The sequence below is a fragment of the Manis javanica genome, chromosome 2 (genome assembly GCF_040802235.1).
Source record: "Manis javanica isolate MJ-LG chromosome 2, MJ_LKY, whole genome shotgun sequence".
Lineage (NCBI taxonomy): Eukaryota > Metazoa > Chordata > Mammalia > Pholidota > Manidae > Manis > Manis javanica.
Genome location: NC_133157.1, coordinates 51,193,833 through 51,211,112, shown reverse-complemented (window position 1 = coordinate 51,211,112; position 17,280 = coordinate 51,193,833). Strand labels below are relative to the sequence as shown.

At 39.1% G+C, this 17,280-nt stretch overlaps 1 protein-coding gene across 18 annotated transcripts in view; it reads right to left on the bottom strand.

Annotated features, from left to right (window-relative positions):
* Positions 1-17,280, bottom strand: part of BNC2 (basonuclin zinc finger protein 2) — a 429,408-nt gene that overhangs the window by 20,708 nt on the left and 391,420 nt on the right. For 14 of the 18 annotated variants that reach the window (XM_073228467.1, XM_073228463.1, XM_073228465.1 and 11 more), the window contains 2 exons: positions 7,328-9,297; positions 6,826-6,891 (listed from right to left, as the gene is read on the bottom strand). In XM_073228467.1, coding sequence (XP_073084568.1) covers positions 6,826-6,891; positions 7,328-9,297 — 2,036 coding nt within the window. The remainder of the gene's footprint in view (positions 1-6,825; positions 6,892-7,327; positions 9,298-17,280) is intronic. The other 4 variants (XM_073228464.1, XM_017657966.3, XM_017657970.3 and 1 more) reach the window with 1 other exon arrangement.

Genomic DNA, 17,280 nt, shown 5'->3' with positions numbered 1-17,280 from the left:
GGTAAACAGCGTCTTTACCTACCCTTTCCCCGGCTCTCCTGTTTCTTCTTTCTCCAATTCCCTAATCAACAGAGCACTGCTGTTGGCTGCTTCTGAGAACAAGATCCTCATGAATACCCATCACGAGAACATAGTTTTGAAGTGGTTAAACAAGTGAAAAATAATTTGCTGGGACAAATACATGAGTTTTTTTTTTAATGTGGATTTTTTATGGTACTGTCATACAACCATTCACCGTTGAAGTTAAGTGTTTTTTTAATACCATTACTGAACTGCTGAAATGGATGCTAATATAGCTTGGAGTGCTAATGTCAAGTCCTGGTAATAAAAAAGACAGACTGCTGAATGAAATAATTTCAAGTAAAAAATAGAACAAAAGTGCTCTCTCTCTTGCTCTCCACTTTTATTGAATTGGGACTGACTGAACCAATTGCTTTAGAAGTCTGTAAAACACAATTACTAGAGAGTGAACTGACCCCCCAGTGCCCCCGAGGTGACACAGTGGACTCAAAAGGCAGCAGAGCTGGAGTGGCTCCCTCAGCTGGCCATCACACCCAGGAGGCTTCCTTCTGAAGGTCTGTTGTTCTCATTGCCCAAATCTGTCACCTTTTATTTACAAATTCTTGTTATTTCTCATCAGTGTGATAAAGTTACTTCATACATTACTTTCCAAGATGAAGCTGTCTGTTCTGGCAATTAAGGATGAACTGTCTTTTGGTATTCTTATTTATGCTCCTGTTTATGTATAAACACACATATACATTATATGGGTGCATTTAGATTAGAACGTTAGCATAATTTTTCAGTAGCTGCTAATAATTCAAATTGATATATACAATAGCAAAATTGAGGCATCTCTTATATATGTGCAGTAAGAAACACCTGGCTTTTTCTTTTCCTTCTTAAGGGAAAGACAAAATAATTAGAGGAAGCAAGAAAAAGAATTAAACTAGCAGTGGGTAACATTTTTCCCCCTAGTTAATAAAAGAAGTAATAAACTCCATAAAGTACTAGAGTTAAGATCACTAACACTTCAGGCATAACAGCTTTTTACCAGGAATTTACAACTCCTGTTTTAATTCAGGCAGTTTGCATTAGGACATAAAATCTAGGTATTTCTTAAAAGTGTAGTTTCATGTTAAACAACTGAAGAAAACCTGTCCTTTCCTAAAAAGTATCCTTTCTTCCTCTGTCTCAGCCTGCTTCTCTTTCACACATGCATACACACACTCACACACACACCTTGACACTCAGGAATCAAAATGAGCAAATCCCTTTTTTATGACACTGTCATTTTTTGGCAAGTGTAAACTCCTTTCATATTCTGCCACATTCATTTACTTGAAGCTTGTAGGAGTCTTATAGCAAAAATACGAAGTTATTCCTGAGAAGGCTTTTAAAAGAAGAAATGCTTTCTAGCCCAACCTTCACTACGAAATTTCAACGGAGAAAGAAAAGTCTCCCTCCTCTTAGCACAAGTGATCACTTAGAGCAAGAGAGTGCTGGTAAAACACTCATACCATGGAGAGAACTGAGAACCCGGACAGACAGAATCAAGTAACCATATATATGTGTGCAGTCTTACAATCCATTTCCTGGTGGGAAATGGTCTGTTGTTGTTTTTTTTTTAAAGAAAAGATTATCTACAATAATGAGTATCTCGCATGAATAATTTTGTATGAGAAAGACTCACACCAATGAAGCCCATCAGAGGGGCAAAGCGATGGTGGTGGACCCAAGGAAGGTGGAAATCAAGGAGATGACCCATTCAAAGTGCTGCCATCAAGAAAAATTGTGCCTGTGCATTCTGCTCTGTTATTTCTCCCTGAGTTTTCAAGGTAGTGCTGGCAATAGTGCAGCTTTTGAGGGAAGGTAAGAATAAGGGGGTTTGTGCAATGGAAGTTATGTAGCCAGAAGAGATTAAATGTAACTCCCCTCAGTAGAAATTTGTACAAATCTCTGTATCAGGAAAAGCAAGTCATTCGTCCACCATTAAGCTTTGTTGTCTATTTGGCACTCAGTTTGGAAGACGGTGGAAGTGACTGGTGCAGTTCTTGGAGTGGAGGAGTGAAAGGTCAGCAGAGGCTTAAACGAGCTTGTCTTACATCCAGCTGGGCCAGCAGGAGATCATTAGGAAGACCTGAGGCTCACTCCAGGCCTGTCAGAGCCTCTCCCCATGCTGCAAGGAGACCGTCTTGCTCATTGCTCTCCTCCCAGTATATAAAAGGACCCCAGAGACAGGGATGACATCGAAGTTTATCTTACTACCAACGTTTCGCTTGAGGAGGGCACAACTAGCAATTACTCAGAGGAGGGATGTATTCTATTTGTTTGCCTTTGATGGGAAGTACTGGAGATAAGTACAAAAGACCTATTGACCTGCTGGCTCTATTGTGAAACCAAATCAGAGTAAGAGGGAAAAATCTCCTTAATGTTTAAAAGTCAGAGGACCCATATAACTTCACATTGTAAAAGGATTTTAGGGAAGGAAAGCTGCAGTTTGACTGGCAAAAATACAGGAAATGAAATGGCTGATGCCTTAAAACATTCTCTTGTACTTGGAGGGATTAACACACTGTATTTGACAGCTAATTATGTTAGAGCAAATATACTAATAGTTATCTTGAATTGGTGCTAAGCGGCTCATTACTTGGATATATTGCCTAGTGAAATCATGTACATTTATTGAAAATCTCTCTTTAGAAAAGTTCTCTGAAAGTTTCCAAACATAGAGAATGGCAGAAAAAATGGATGTTGCTGCTGAGCAGGTGATGATAACAGGAGGCAGGTAGCATGTTTTCACATCTTCACCTCTGTTGTTAATGTATGCAGCGACTCATCAGAGGTATGCTCATGTTAATTTATTCCTGCACACCTGTACAGGGCTGGAAGTCAGGTAATCAGATAAGCAAAAACTATACATCTCTGCTTTTTAGCTACAGCTACCCAGAGGCCTATAGGGGAACAAATTTAGTTCTGGAGACATCAGCAGGTTTTAACAAACCAAATACAGATGTCTTACTGCATATAAGTCAAGAAGTTTACATGTTTAAATCTGGACTGATTTAACTAGCAACCAAAGAGAAGGTTCACACTTAGCATCAATGGTTGCCTCACATTTATTTACAAATCACCCTAAGCAAATATTGTTTCTAAATTTATTCATGGGGCTGAACCACCTACAACCTTGAAGATCAAACATATATGCTTACATTTCTGATAAAATTTGAGACAAACCTTGGCAGTTTAGAGGCCACTATTCACAGAGGAAGAGAGTCCTGAAGACAGTGAAACTCATGTAAGATACAGAATGGATGACTCTTTCTTTCTATGCAGATTATGTAGTTTTTATGAACAAAGTCTTCATTTTAGTTGAGGGAGTTTTAAAACTGCCCACCACAAAACAAATATAAATAGCCTTTAACATATTAGCAAATGTTAAGAAGGAATTTTAAGGAAGAGGACAGAAGGGTATTTTTGTCTTTTTTTTCTGAATAAAAACCAAATGTAATTTATAAATGGGCTTCCCTCACATACAGGTGACCACTCAGACCTGCTGGCGTTCAAAATTCAAGACAGATGATGAGAAATGACCAAAGGGAAATGAGGCCAGGTTAATTCTGACTATGACACTGTCTTTAGGAAAATTTCCTTTATGAAGACTATAGATTCTAGACCAGCTGTGACTTCTTCTTCCCAGGGGGTATTTTGTATGTATGCTTCAAAACGGAGTCATCTTCCTGATTCCTGAAAGAAGAGTATTATAGAAGCAGAAAAATCAAAGGATAAACAAGGAAGGGAAGGTATTTAGAGACTGTCAGGTCTAACCCTACACACATTATCAGTATACAGTGAAACATGTTAGCAGTCACCTTATAGTGCCATAGTTCTTTATAGAGAAAGTAATTTATATTTTGCTTCCATAACCCAGAATAAAAAGTTAACAGTTACCTAGTGACTACATGAATTGGACTCTGCGTATATTAGCTTGTTCTTTGTCATTAGTGTGGAATTGTCTCTTTGCTTTTATATTTATTAAACTCATACTTTTTCACAACTGGATAGAAAAGGACTTTCAACACTGGGTTTAGATAATCTTCAGCCTCTCTTCTCCCTTTTTTTGTGACTTTAGACAAAGAATATTCTTGCTTTTCAAAAAGGCTTCCACTGGATCTTATAAAACCTAGAAAGACCATAAGCAAAGACCTAGAAATCTCTGCCAACTAACTACCTAATCTAAAACACAGTATTTAACATCTTCCTACTCCCATCTTACTGATATGCCTACCTGGAGACCAAAAATGCAATTCCCTCACGTACAGCCATTTTGGAAAAGGCTCAAGGAGACATGTGGATCACTCCTGTATGGTGTTCTAAGCCCAAATACAAGAGGGTTGCTTTTATAAACAGAAGGAAGAGGGTTGGTTATTCTGTTAGTTTTATCAAAGGCATCCTATAAACCCTGTAGCCTTGCACACTTCAGCCCCCACTCAAAATTCGCTCTAATGCTTTATTTGCACAAGGAGACACAGTGGAGTCAAGGATGGATGAATTAAGACTTGGAAGAGGAAAGAAATGGGCTCAGGCCAGCAGGATTAAAGGCAAAGGAGGGTTTCTGTTTGGGAAGAATTGAAGAGGGGAAAAAGCAGGGATACAAAATTTCTGGAGTTCCCATGACTAATACAGTAAAAGTGAAGACAAAGGGGAAGGTAAGTCTAAAGGGAAGATAAAAAATGTGATCCAAGAAGCTTTGTGAATAAGGAGATTAATTTACAGGTTGGTATTAATTGATGAAATGACACTAAAAGGCTAAAACAGGGGTACAATTATGTGTGAGTCCACTCTGCTGAGATGTAGGAAAAGGATGCTACCTCAGTGGCATCAATGTTTCTAGTTATTTGGTGGCAGCTACACTCCCATCATTTATTACTTCAAGGCATAGACTCAACAAGGATGAACAGTTTTCTTCCTAAGAAAAAAATGTTAAAATTAACGTGTATCCAGGTTCTTACTAAGTTTTTAACCTAGGATCAAATGATTTGCGTATTCCTGAAAAGCAGAATTTCAAGTCAGAATCAAAAACCTTTCTTTGTACAGTACTGCTTCTCAATTTGCTTTTCTTCATTTATCATGCTTGACAAAACTCCAGAATTAAGAAGAATAGGAGTGATGTGGTGTTTCACCCAGAAGAAATATATCACCTGCCTCCTGGGGTCTGCAGCCTCCCCTCTGACTGTACACACATGGGAGAGTATCTGTACTATTCTTGCCCCTGGAAAATTCTAGTTATCCTAGGTACTGGTCTAAATTTCCATATTGGTGGCTGCTCATCCACCAAGCTCCCAATCTTTAGAATAAAAATAGAGGTCGAAATATTCTCCTGCTATCAATAAACGTTTTTCCGCAGCCAAGCCACTTTTCACCACTCTCTCCGTATGAACACAAGCACTGTGTTTTGTAGCATTGTGACAGAGCTTTCTGGTCCCAGAGCCATTTATTTTGGTGTTATGACTTGCAATATTTTCAGTAAACCAGCTAAAACTATGATAGGAATTCATGCAAATAAGCTTAAATTTTGGCTTGTCTTCAAACACTCAATTTCCATAAATATTTTATGCAGGTTTTCATGAGTCTTTCATTTTTGTTAAAAAAAAAATCCAGTGCATTAACCTCATTATCACAAGTGCACTATTTCAAATTTAAAAGAATGAATATAACTCACAAACTTGGTGGGAAGAGGTGGGACAGGGTATTATTATTATTATTATTATTATTATTTATTATTCAAAATATAGCAATCTCATCTGCTGTGTTTTGGGACTGTCAGTGATAACAGACAGGAACTGAAAAGAACTTTGTGACCAGAAAGCATTTTGATAGAACACGGCAAATGGGAGAGAGGGGAGGGGAGGGGAAATCTTTAAGAATATAGGTTTCTCTTCAAAGCATGTTTTGAGTTGTAAAAAGAAAACCACCTATTTTTTCTCAGAAATTTTGCTTTTCAGGAATTGGGTTTCTTGTGTTTCAGTACAGTGAAAATTTTCTTGTAACTTTTAGAAAAGATCAACTTTTTAAATATGAAGACAAAACAATATTTTAGGGGTAGGCCACTACTCTTCAGTGGTACTTTCATTATACATTACTTTGTTGAAGAACTCTACCCACTGACAAGTGCTAGAATTTGGGTGGTGGCTATTTGGAAACCTAGTTAATTTGTTTCTTCTATATACAGTGACATTTACCATGTAGTAAAATTTTCTCTTAAAATATTTTTTAAAGACAACATAAAACCTAAAAACCACATCCAACATAATAGGAAGAATTAACTGGTGCATGACTCTAGTTGGGCTGGTGTATTATGTAAATGATCTGCTCACAAACTTATCTCCTCCAGCGGAGAATCACTGTGTTACTCCACCAGTGACCACCTTGACACATTCCATTTTTATTACGTTTTCCTTAGGATTGAAAAAAGAACATTGTAGGTTTAGGACCAGCTGCTTCTGTTTAAGGCCAACTGTTTCAGAGCTACATAGCTAAAACGTGATGTCATCTGATGGCTGGACATAATATATTCTAACTGATCCTAAAAGTATATGCATACCTCCCCTTCTGTGCATAATTCCCATGATAAATTATATTTTAGAGATGTGCTCAAAGACATTGTGAAGTTAAAATAAAGAAACCGAAACCCACACTGCCATACATTTCTCCACATTAACAATTACTTTGGCCCCATTTTTCTTCTGACACTTTCATGACTCTTAAAAGAATTCAAGGACACACTAAATATTCATGTAAGAATGATAACATTTCTGGTTATACCTACGGAGATGCAGGCTGTCTCGATGTCCTGGACCTATGGTTCTTTCCATCCGTAAATTTCTGTTTCTATATTGGATAAATATGTGTGTATGAAGATAATATATTGATTTAATTAAAAAGCCACAAGGCAAAGCAGAAATATATATATATAACAGAAGCTGCGGCTTCTAAGTGAAGGTTCATAGGGAAGCAGGGAACTGTGTAAATAGGTAACTAATTCAAACCTAGATGCATGGAAAAAACATACACACACACATATACACAGAGCACAGAGAGATATGGCGTGCATTATGGGTAAGATGGCGTATGATTCTGCATGCTTAATCATAACAAGCACCAACTGCAACAATCCTTCATGAGCATGGCAGCTTGGTTATCTCACGATCATTGGGGACAATCTTTACAGTGCATCCAACACATCTAAGCTGGACTTTGAATGTTAAGTCCAACACTACTGGCACCCTCCACCCCCAGCAGGAGCAGCCAATGGAGATTTACTGACCTGTCTCTGCTTCGGCGAGAGGGGAAGGCGGCATTGCAGCCAGCTACCGTGCAGACATGCATCTCTTTTAAGTGAACGTTCCTGTAGTGAAGCTTCACGCTGTAGGAGCTTTTGAAACTCTTTTTGCACACATAACAGATTTTGGGGTCTGGGCTAGAACACAGGTCACCTTCTGGGGAGAACTTCTGAGGGCTACCATAATTCAGAGACGATGTAAAACTTTCATGCAGGGCTGCCATGCTGGCTCCCCCACCATTGTACAGTCCATACTGGCTCATGTAAAACATGTCGTACGTGGGATCTGCAAATTCCTCCTTCACCTTGATGATGTCCTGGTGAGAGGGCTCACTGTGGTTCTCATCAGGCCTCTCGCTGTTCATCAGAACCTTTTCACTCACTTCACTGTGAATGTGCTCATCCCCTCCCATGGATTCCTCACCTAGTTTGGGTTCTGAAGACTCAGATTCGTTCTCATAGTCCCGCTCGGGTTCTTGGTCCTCAGAAGTCATGCTGTCAGCCCTTCTTATCTCAGTCCTTGAAATGCACCGGGTCCTGCTATGTTTAGAAAAGTCTTTCACAGACATGCCTGGACTCATCTCCTCTGGGGAATGGCAATGACTGTCACGGCTCATGTCGTTGACCACAGCTCCCCCATCGTTGGGGTCATCATCTTCATCGTCAAACTCATCAGCGGTATCGATGATTTCCTTCTCAATCTTCACAGGCATGCTGGACTTCCTGGGCTTCTTCTTGGGTGCCAGGTCTACACTGGGCTCGTGAGTAGCCATCATCACCACTGGTGCTGCTGGCTCAGAGGGTGGGGGCAGGTGCTGCTCCATGGCGCCACTGCCTGGAATGATGGGGCTGGTCGGGAGGGAGGTTGGAGGACTCACCATTTCCCCAGGAGTTAGTAAGCTTCTATAAAATGGAGGGACTGGCTGGACAGTCTTTAGCCCAGAAAACACCAGCTGGCTAGGGAGAGGACTCTGTAAGACAGGGTCTAGTGGGGGAGTGGTAAAACCCATTGGGGGCCGGCCAGGGCTTGTGAGAGTGAGACCTGACTTTGCACTAGCAATGACTGGGGTAGCAGCTCCTGATGTGGCCCGAATTAAATCCTTGTCTCTGTTATTCCTTAGCATAGGCATGTGGAGGCGAGGGTTAGGGTTTGCACTGTGGCGGTTTCGGCTTCGGAGCGAGCTAAAGACCATGTTGCAGCCTTCGATGGTGCACCGATGCTTGATCTTCAGGTGGACAGCATTGTAGTGAATTTTGAGAGTACCTTTGTCATAGAAGGTCTTCCCGCATGCATTACAGAACACTCTTCCTTTCCTAGAGGCTGACCCCATTCTTCTCATCCGGTGAATTCGGAATGAGCTTTTTGGGTGTTCAGTTTTGGTCAAATCACTCACTGGGGCAGAATTCTGAATGGGGGACACGCAAGCTGGCTCGGTTTTGGGCTCCACATTAGTGATGCTGGTCAGAGCATTTCTATTGGGCGTCTGATCGTTCTTGTAAGGTGTGGGAGATACTTCGGATTCGCTGCTTTCATTATATTCATTCTGGGTTGAAAGGCTTGGTTCCCGTAGCCTCAGTCCAGGTTGTTCCAACAATAGCCCATTCGGAGGCAATCCTAGCAGTGGGGCTGAGACCGGGTTTATGTACTGGAATGGAAGCAGAAATGCAAGGCTGTTGGGGATGTTTTCAAAGTGATGAATGCTAGAAGGGTTGCTGTTCTCTAGGTGAGCAAGGAGGCTGGGACTCCTGGTGCGGTTATTGCTCTCAATGAAAGTCCTTATGTCTGAGTCTGCCTTTGAAGATGGTACAGCTACAGCCTGTCCTTCTTTCTCCTGAATTGCCATCAGCTCCACAATGGATTTGGTTTCTCCAAAGCGTAGAAATTGCTGAAGGGTGATGATTTCCTCTTCTCGCGACATGATGGCCCAGCGGTCCAGCACCTTGCCGGCAGCATCCTAGAGGCCACATCAAAGAAACAACAAACACAAACACAAAAACTTATTGATTGTGCATAATCATTCAACACAACTGAAGGTGCTCTGTCTGCTCATGAAACACCTAGCGTGAGAACAGAAAACATGCAAACGCTGTTAATAAAAGTCGACCCACAAAGCAAACTTTTCTGCCATGCAAATGGAGTATTTAGAGTCACAGTTAGAGAAACAGATTGAATTTAATAATGTCAAAGCAAACAAAATGTAGACCACTGGGGCTCTGTGATCTAAAATACCTTCACTACTGCTATTTTAACAATGATGGTCTATATACTAAGCAACTATTTAGCATATATTAGTACAAGACGTGAGCTCTTGCTGTGCAACCCAGTACAAGTGCAAAAAATGGTACCTTAATCCATATTAAATAGTGACACCACAGGAAAGAATTAAGTACATTTTGTGAAATTTATTTCCTCAACACAAGCAGATGTGACACTGGATTCAATGATGAAAATGCCTTTAAACAGGAGCTACTATGTGAATTTCTGAATCAAAAAGATGAAAAAAGTAGCACTGCCTTCTATGACCCATTACTAAGCTGTATTTTCTTTTTTTTTGATGGCTATATTTCTGTGTCATTTAGTAGTAGGCAATTTCATACAACAGAGTGAGGAAAAAATAGTAATTGTACTTTTCCTGTAAACTGATTGTAATCCTATGATACAAATTTTAAATTAAAGTATTTGACTTTTTATTATCTTGTTATAAATGACAGTTACAGATATTTAGAAAGTAAACATGTGATGAATTTAGATAGAATAAATGTGTAAAAATGTTGTCTCTTAACATCCTCCTCTGATAGCAAAGGGAATCCACAGAGAATACACACCAGTAATCACCAGACTACGTGTTGTTAAATATACATTAAAAAGCATTTCACACTTTCATTTTTGCTAGTGACTATGAGATTTGCCTGGAGGTAGGACTTAAAAATCCTGCAATGTAATGTCAGGCAATCCATTTCTGCATGGATTGAGCGCAATCTATTCAAACACTTGAATAATAACTCCATCATTACCTAGCGCACAGCTTCTTCCCACCGAGACAATACTTTGGCAGACCTCTGTGAATGAAACCTTGCCTCAACCCTGATTATCAATTTAAAAAAGCATAAAATATTCTCAAATAAACTTAAGATATTTATTAATTACAAAGAGAAACATTATAAACTTCACAATGGAGATACCTAGCAGATACCACCTTAACCAAGTGATCAAAGTTAACATCAATGATTACATGTCATCACATACTTCCTGATGTACATATTGAGAAGGGCACATCCTTTTGTGGCATTCTTGTCAAAAATTTATAACCTCAATCTGATCATGAGAAAACATTAAATAAACCAAAAGAGTTTGGCTAGCACATTTTACAAAAGAATGGCTAGTACTGTTCAAATGTAAAGGTCAGGGAAAGATTAGAAAAAAAAAAAAAAAGAAAGAAAAAGAAAAAAGAAGACAACCAAAGAGTGGTTAGAGTTGAGGGGCCTAAGAAGATGGGACAAATAAGTGTGATGTGAGAGTCTATAGATCAGAGCCAGAAAAAAGGACGTGAGTGGGAAAACTGGCAAAATTTGAACCAAGTTTGAATAATTGTACTATGCTTCCATAATGTGCTTCATTAGGGGAAGCAGGATAAAGGGAACAATATTTTTGCAGTGGAAAAATTCACTCATAGATAGCTATACTCAGCTTCATGATATAAAATTCTCATCACAGTTGTAATGTCTGATTCATGACGACTAGACAATTATATGGAAAGACTTGTTATTTATTTATATTACTTAATAAAGAAACTCTAATAGTTATGTGCTATTATAGAGCTCACTCCTAGCATTTCTATCATTTTATAGAAAGTATATGTAGGGATGTGTACATGGGGTGCCATTCCTATGTACACTATCAAACACAGATGTCCCTCCCTCATTTGGGAGATAATACTAGCATTCAGAGCAAATACTCTCATGCAGCTACCTGTTCAGAACAGTTGTAATAATGTGCACACGTGGTGACTCTAGATCTGTTGGAGTACTGCAATAGCCATTTTTTAAAAAAGTATCAGTCGCAGCAATTACTTTCCTTTACAACCATTTTTTGGAATAGTGAGTGTTGATGTTGTAGGTAAGTAGATTAATTGTGGTTTTGTACAGATTATTTCATTTGTGCATCAAAATAGTTTCCAGAGCTCAACAAATGTTAAACAGATGAGAAACCAGAAATGAAGAAAGGTGAGATGGCTTGTTAAGGTCACCACAGTGCTAACCTGGGGTCCAGGACTTGAACCCAGAAATTCTGACTCGAACCTCACTGACCGTAGTGCCTGTCACCCATGACTGCCATCTCCCAGATGGGCACACTGAGCATGTGGCAGCAAGGAGCAGGACTTCTGATCCAGTTCCGGAACCCTGTGAGGCCCTCTTCTATGCTCTTTCCCCCTTTCCGTCAAGCCCACTTCCTCGGTGGCTCTTTCAGGGCGGCTCCCGCTGTGGGTGGTCCTGCAGGCTGAAGCCCAGCCTGGGTGGTGTAGTCTTTTCTCTCTCAGGTTCTTCCCAGGTAGCCTGCACTTTAATATGGTAGCCTCTGATATTAAAACAGGCCTTAGAAACCACAGCAACTGATCAAACCCACTGAGGCCTCTCCTGTTCATCACCCTCCTGATTTCCCTCTCCCAACAGGACATGGCAGTCCCATATGACTGCTCTCTTCTCCTCGCCTGCCACAATGCCTGATGTTGTTTCTAAAACCACCACCCTTCAGACCTCTTTTAGTCCTGAGTTGCCGTCTCCACTAAAATGGAACTTCAGTTAAACCACTTTCTTCTGGTGAAGAGGTGCAGATAAGCAAGATTCAGTACTTTGCTGAATATAGCCTGAATCATAAAAGGGAAGCTTCATTTTTATAATGGTAACAGAAGTAGCCACTTACGTAAGAGCACAACATAACATGTTTGCAAACAAATGTGCTTGGGAACAGGATGAATATCTACATTATACACTCAACCAGAATTCCCCTGACAGGGTACCCTCTGAATCCAGGCAAGATGAAATGCCACAGAAGTTCTTTCCAAAGAAGCTATCATTCATATTTCATTAAGATTATCTAATACGATCATGTTCATAATAGACAAACTGCAGCAAGAAATGAAGATGACTTTCTAATGCAACAGAATGAATCCATAAGCTCAATGCTTGGAAGGCTATCAGTTTTAGCATATCCTTGGATAAATTCGTTGAAGGGAGTTAGCAAATCATTATAGAGAAAAAAGGGAGGCCAAGGACCTTTTTTCCTGATGACCTTTGTGACAGCGTTACAAAGTAGCCCAGTGCAGCAATTCTTAAACACCATTTTAAGACTTCTGCTTCAGGTAAAATTTCCATGAGTGGTCTGTGTGCTATTCAAAAAGGACCAGTGTCAATCTGAGGGCTACTTTTTTTTTTTTTTTCCAAACAGTCTGCCAGTAATTGAGAGTAACCGTTTGGGAATTTCTGGGACAATCTGATACTGCTGCAACAACTAAAGGCATGATCATTTCTTTTTTTAAAATTTTATTTACCTTGAGTATTGGTTTAAGACTGACTGGGGGTAAAGTGGTCCTTCCTCAAAGGTAGTTTGTACAGTACAGACCTAAAATCTAGGACCCCCCCCGACCACCACTTGTCACTTACCAGAGTGAATAAGAGTCATAAAAAGAATTAGGTATGGTCACAGAACAAACATTGATAAAACAAAATCCAGTCTGTTAGGCCAGGATGACCCTGACTGCTGACCAACGCATACTGGGGCACTGGTCCAAGCATGAACACTAAGTTAGGTCAGAGCACATAACTGGATTCTTAAGCCTTACCATTCGATTTTCTAGTTGGTGAGTCAGTTCCTTTAGGCTTTGCAACCTTTGTAACCAGGGTTCAGGTTTGTAGACGTTAACCCTTTATGCTGGCAACTGTTATTTATAAAATGAGGATAGTAAATGAGGATAGTAAGATTTACCCTGTTACATGAAATGCAAGGCATTATTTTAAGTATTGATTTCTTGTAAAAATAACTTGCTATATACTACTGTCAATTAAAAGATGAGTAACACCAACTAATCCAGAATTATAAACCAGTTTTACTGGGTTCAGAGAAAATTTAAAACACTTAAAATATTTACATCCAAGTATTTTAAATGAGGACTCCTTTTTATTATTTTGGTGGAACTGGTGATTATCACTCAGTAGTAATCTGGCATCCAGCTCCATTGGCTCGACAGAGTGATTTTTTAAAAAATTTTGGTATCATTAATGTACAATTGTATGAGCAACATTATGGTTACTAGACTCCCCCCATTGTCAAGACCCCCCACATACCCCATTACAGTCACTGACCATCAGTGTAGTAAGATTCTATAGAATGACCACTTGTTTTCTTTGTGTTGTACTGCTTTACCTGTGCCTCACCCCCTACATTATGTGTGCTAATCGTAATGTCCCCTTTTCCCCTTATCCCTCCCTTCCCACCCATCCTCCCGGGTCTCTTTCCCTTTGGTAAACTGTTGGTACATTCTTGGGTTCTGAGAGGCTGCTGCTGTTTGGTTCCTTCAGTTTTTTCTTTGTTCTTATACTCCACATATGAGTGAAATCATCTGATACTTGTCTTTTTCCACCTGGCTTATTTCACCGAGCATAATACCCTCTAGCTCCATCCATGTTGCTGCAAATGGTAGGATTTGTTTTCTTCTTATGGCTGAATAATATTTCATTGTGTATATGTATCACATCTTCTTTATCCATTCATCTACTGATGGACACTTAGGTTGCTTCCATTTCTTGGCTATTGTAAATAGTGCTGTGATAAATGTAGGGGTGCCTTGTCTTTTTCAAACTGGGCTCCTGCATTCTTAGTGTAAATTCCTAGGAGTGGAATTCCTGGGTCAAATGGTATTTCTATTTTGAGTTTTTTGAGGAACCTCCATACTGCTTTCCACAATGGTTGAACTAATTTACATTCCCATCAGCAGTGTAGGAGGGTTTCCCTTTCTCCACATCCTCACCGGCATTTGCTGTTGTCTGTCTTTTGGATGGTGGCCATCCTTAATGGTGTGAGGTGATGTATCTCATCGTGGTTTTAATTTACATTTCTCTGATGATTAGTGATGTGGAGCATTTTTTCATGTGTCTGTTGGCCATCTGAATTTGTTCTTTGGAGAAGTGTCTGTTCAGCTCTTCTGCCCATTTTTTAATTGGATTATTTGCTTTTTGTTTGTTGAGGTGCGTGAGCTCTTATATATTTTGGATATCAACCCTTTATCAGATCTGTCATTTATGAATATATTTTCCCATACTGTAGGATGCCTTTTTGTTCTATTGATGGTATCCTTTGCTGTACAGAAGCTTTTCAGCTTGATATAGTCACACTTGTTCATTTTTGCTTTTGTTTCCCTTGCCCAGGGAGATATATGCATGAAGAATTTGCTCATGTTTATGTCAAAGAGATTTTTGCCTATGTTTTTTCTCTAAGAGTTTTATGGTTTCATGACTTACATTCAGGTCTTTGATCCATTTCGAATTTACTTTTGTGTATGGGGTTAGACAGTGATCCAGTTTCATTCTCTTACATGTAGTTGTCCAGTTTTGTCAACACCAGCTGTTGAAGAGGCTGTCATTCCCTCATTGTATATCCATGGTTCCTTTATTGTATATTAATTGACCATATATGTTTGGGTTAATATCTGGACTCTCTATTCTGTTCCAGTGGTCTGTGGGTCTGTTCTTGTGCCAGTACCAAATTGTCTTGATTACTGTGGCTTTATAGTAGAGCCTGAGTTGGGAAGAGAGATTCCCCCTGCTTTTTTCTTCCTTCTCAGGATTACTTTGGCTATTTGGGGTCTTTTGTAGTTCCATATGAATTTTAGAACTATTTGTTCCAGTTCATTGATGAATGTTGTTGGTGATTTGATAGGGATTTCATCAAATCTGTATATTGCTTTGGGTAGGATGGCCATTTTGACTATATTAATTCTTCCTAGCCAAGAGCATGGGATGAGTTTCCATTTCTTAGTGACCTTTTTAATTTCTCTTAGGAGTGTCTTGTAATTTTCAGGGAATAGGTCTTTCAATTCCTTGGTTAGGTTTATTCCTAAGTATTTTATTCTTTTTGATGCAATTGTGAATGGAATTATTTTCCTGATTTCTCTTTCTGCTAGTTCATTGTTAGTGTACAGGAATGCAACAGATTTGTATGTATTAATTTTGTATCCTGCAACTTTGCTGAATTCAGATATTAGTTCTAGTAGTTTTGGAGTGGAGTCTTTAGGGTTTTTTAATGTACAATATCATGTCATCTGCAAATAGTGACAGTTTGACTTCTTCCTTACCAATCTGGATGCCTTTCATTTCTTTGTTTTATCTGATTGCCATGGCTAGGACATCCAGTTACTGTGTTGAATAAAAGTGGGGAGAGTGGGCATCTCTGTTTTGTTCCTGATCTTAGGTGAAAAGCTTTCAGCTTCTCACTGTTAAGTATGATGCTGGCTGTGGGTTTGTTATATATGGCCTTTATTATGTTGAGGTACTTGCCCTCTATACCCATTTTGTTGAGTTTTTTAAATGAATGGATGTTGAATTTTGTTGAATGCTTTTTCAGCATCTATGGACATGATCATGTGGTTTTTGTCCTTTTTGTGGATGTGGTGGATGATGTTGATAGATTTTTTAATGCTATACCATCCTTGCATCCCTGAGATGAATACCGCTTATCATGGTGTATGATCCTCTTGATGTACTTTTGAATTCGGTTTGCTAATATTTTGTTGAGTATTTTTGCATTAATGTTCATCAGGGATATTGGTCTTTAATTTTTTTGGGGGGGGGTCTTTGCCTGGTTTTGGTATTAGAGTGATGCTGGCTTCATAGAATGAGTTTGTATGTATTCTGTCCTCTTCTATTTTTTGGAAAGCTTTAAGGAGACTGGGTATTATGTCTTTTCTAAATGTCTGATAAAATTCAGTGGTGAATCCATCTGGACTGGGGGTTTTGTTCTTGGGTAGTTTTTTGATTACTGCTTCAATTTCGTCGCTGGTAATTGGTCTGTTTAGATTTTCTGTTTCTTCCTTGGTCAGTCTTGGAAGGTTGTATTTTTCTAGAAAGTTGTTCATTTCTTCTAGGTTTTCCAGCTTGTTAGCATATAGGTTTTCATAGTATTCTCTAACAATTCTTTGTATTTCTGTGGTGTCTGTTGTGAGTTTTCCTTTCTCATTTCTGATTCTGTTTATGTGTGTAGATTCTCTTTTTTTATTAATAGTCTAGCTAGGGGTTTATCTATTTTGTTTGTTTTCTCAAAGAACCAGCTCTTGGTTTCATTGATTTTTTTCTTGTTTTTTTCATTGTTTTTTTCTATTGTTTTATTCTTCTCAACTTTATTTATTTCTTCTCTGATCTTTATTATGTCCCTCCTTCTGCTGACTTAGGGCCTCATTTGTTCTTCTTTTTCCAGTTTCAATAATTGTGACTTTAGACTATTCATTTGGGATTGTTCTTCCTTCTTTAAGTAGGCCTGGATTGCTATATACTTTCCTCTTAGAAATGCCTTCGCTGCCTCCCACAGAAGTTGGGGCTTTGTGCTGTTGTTGTCATTTCTCTCCATATATTGCTTGATCTCTGTTTTAATTTGGTTATTGGTCCATTGATTATTTAGGACCATGTTTTTAAGCCTGTATGTGTTCGCGAGCCTTTTTGTTTTCTTTGTACAATTTATTTCTAGTTTTATACCTTTGTGATCTGAGAAGTTGGTTGGTAGAATTTCAATCTTTTTGAATTTTCTCAGGCTCTTTTTGTGGCCTAGTATGTGGTATATTCTGGAGAATGTTCCATATGCACTTGAGAAGAATGTGTATCCTACTGCTTTTGGGTGTAGAGTTCTGCAGATGTCTGTTAGGTCCATCTGTTCTAGTGTGTTGTTCAGTGCC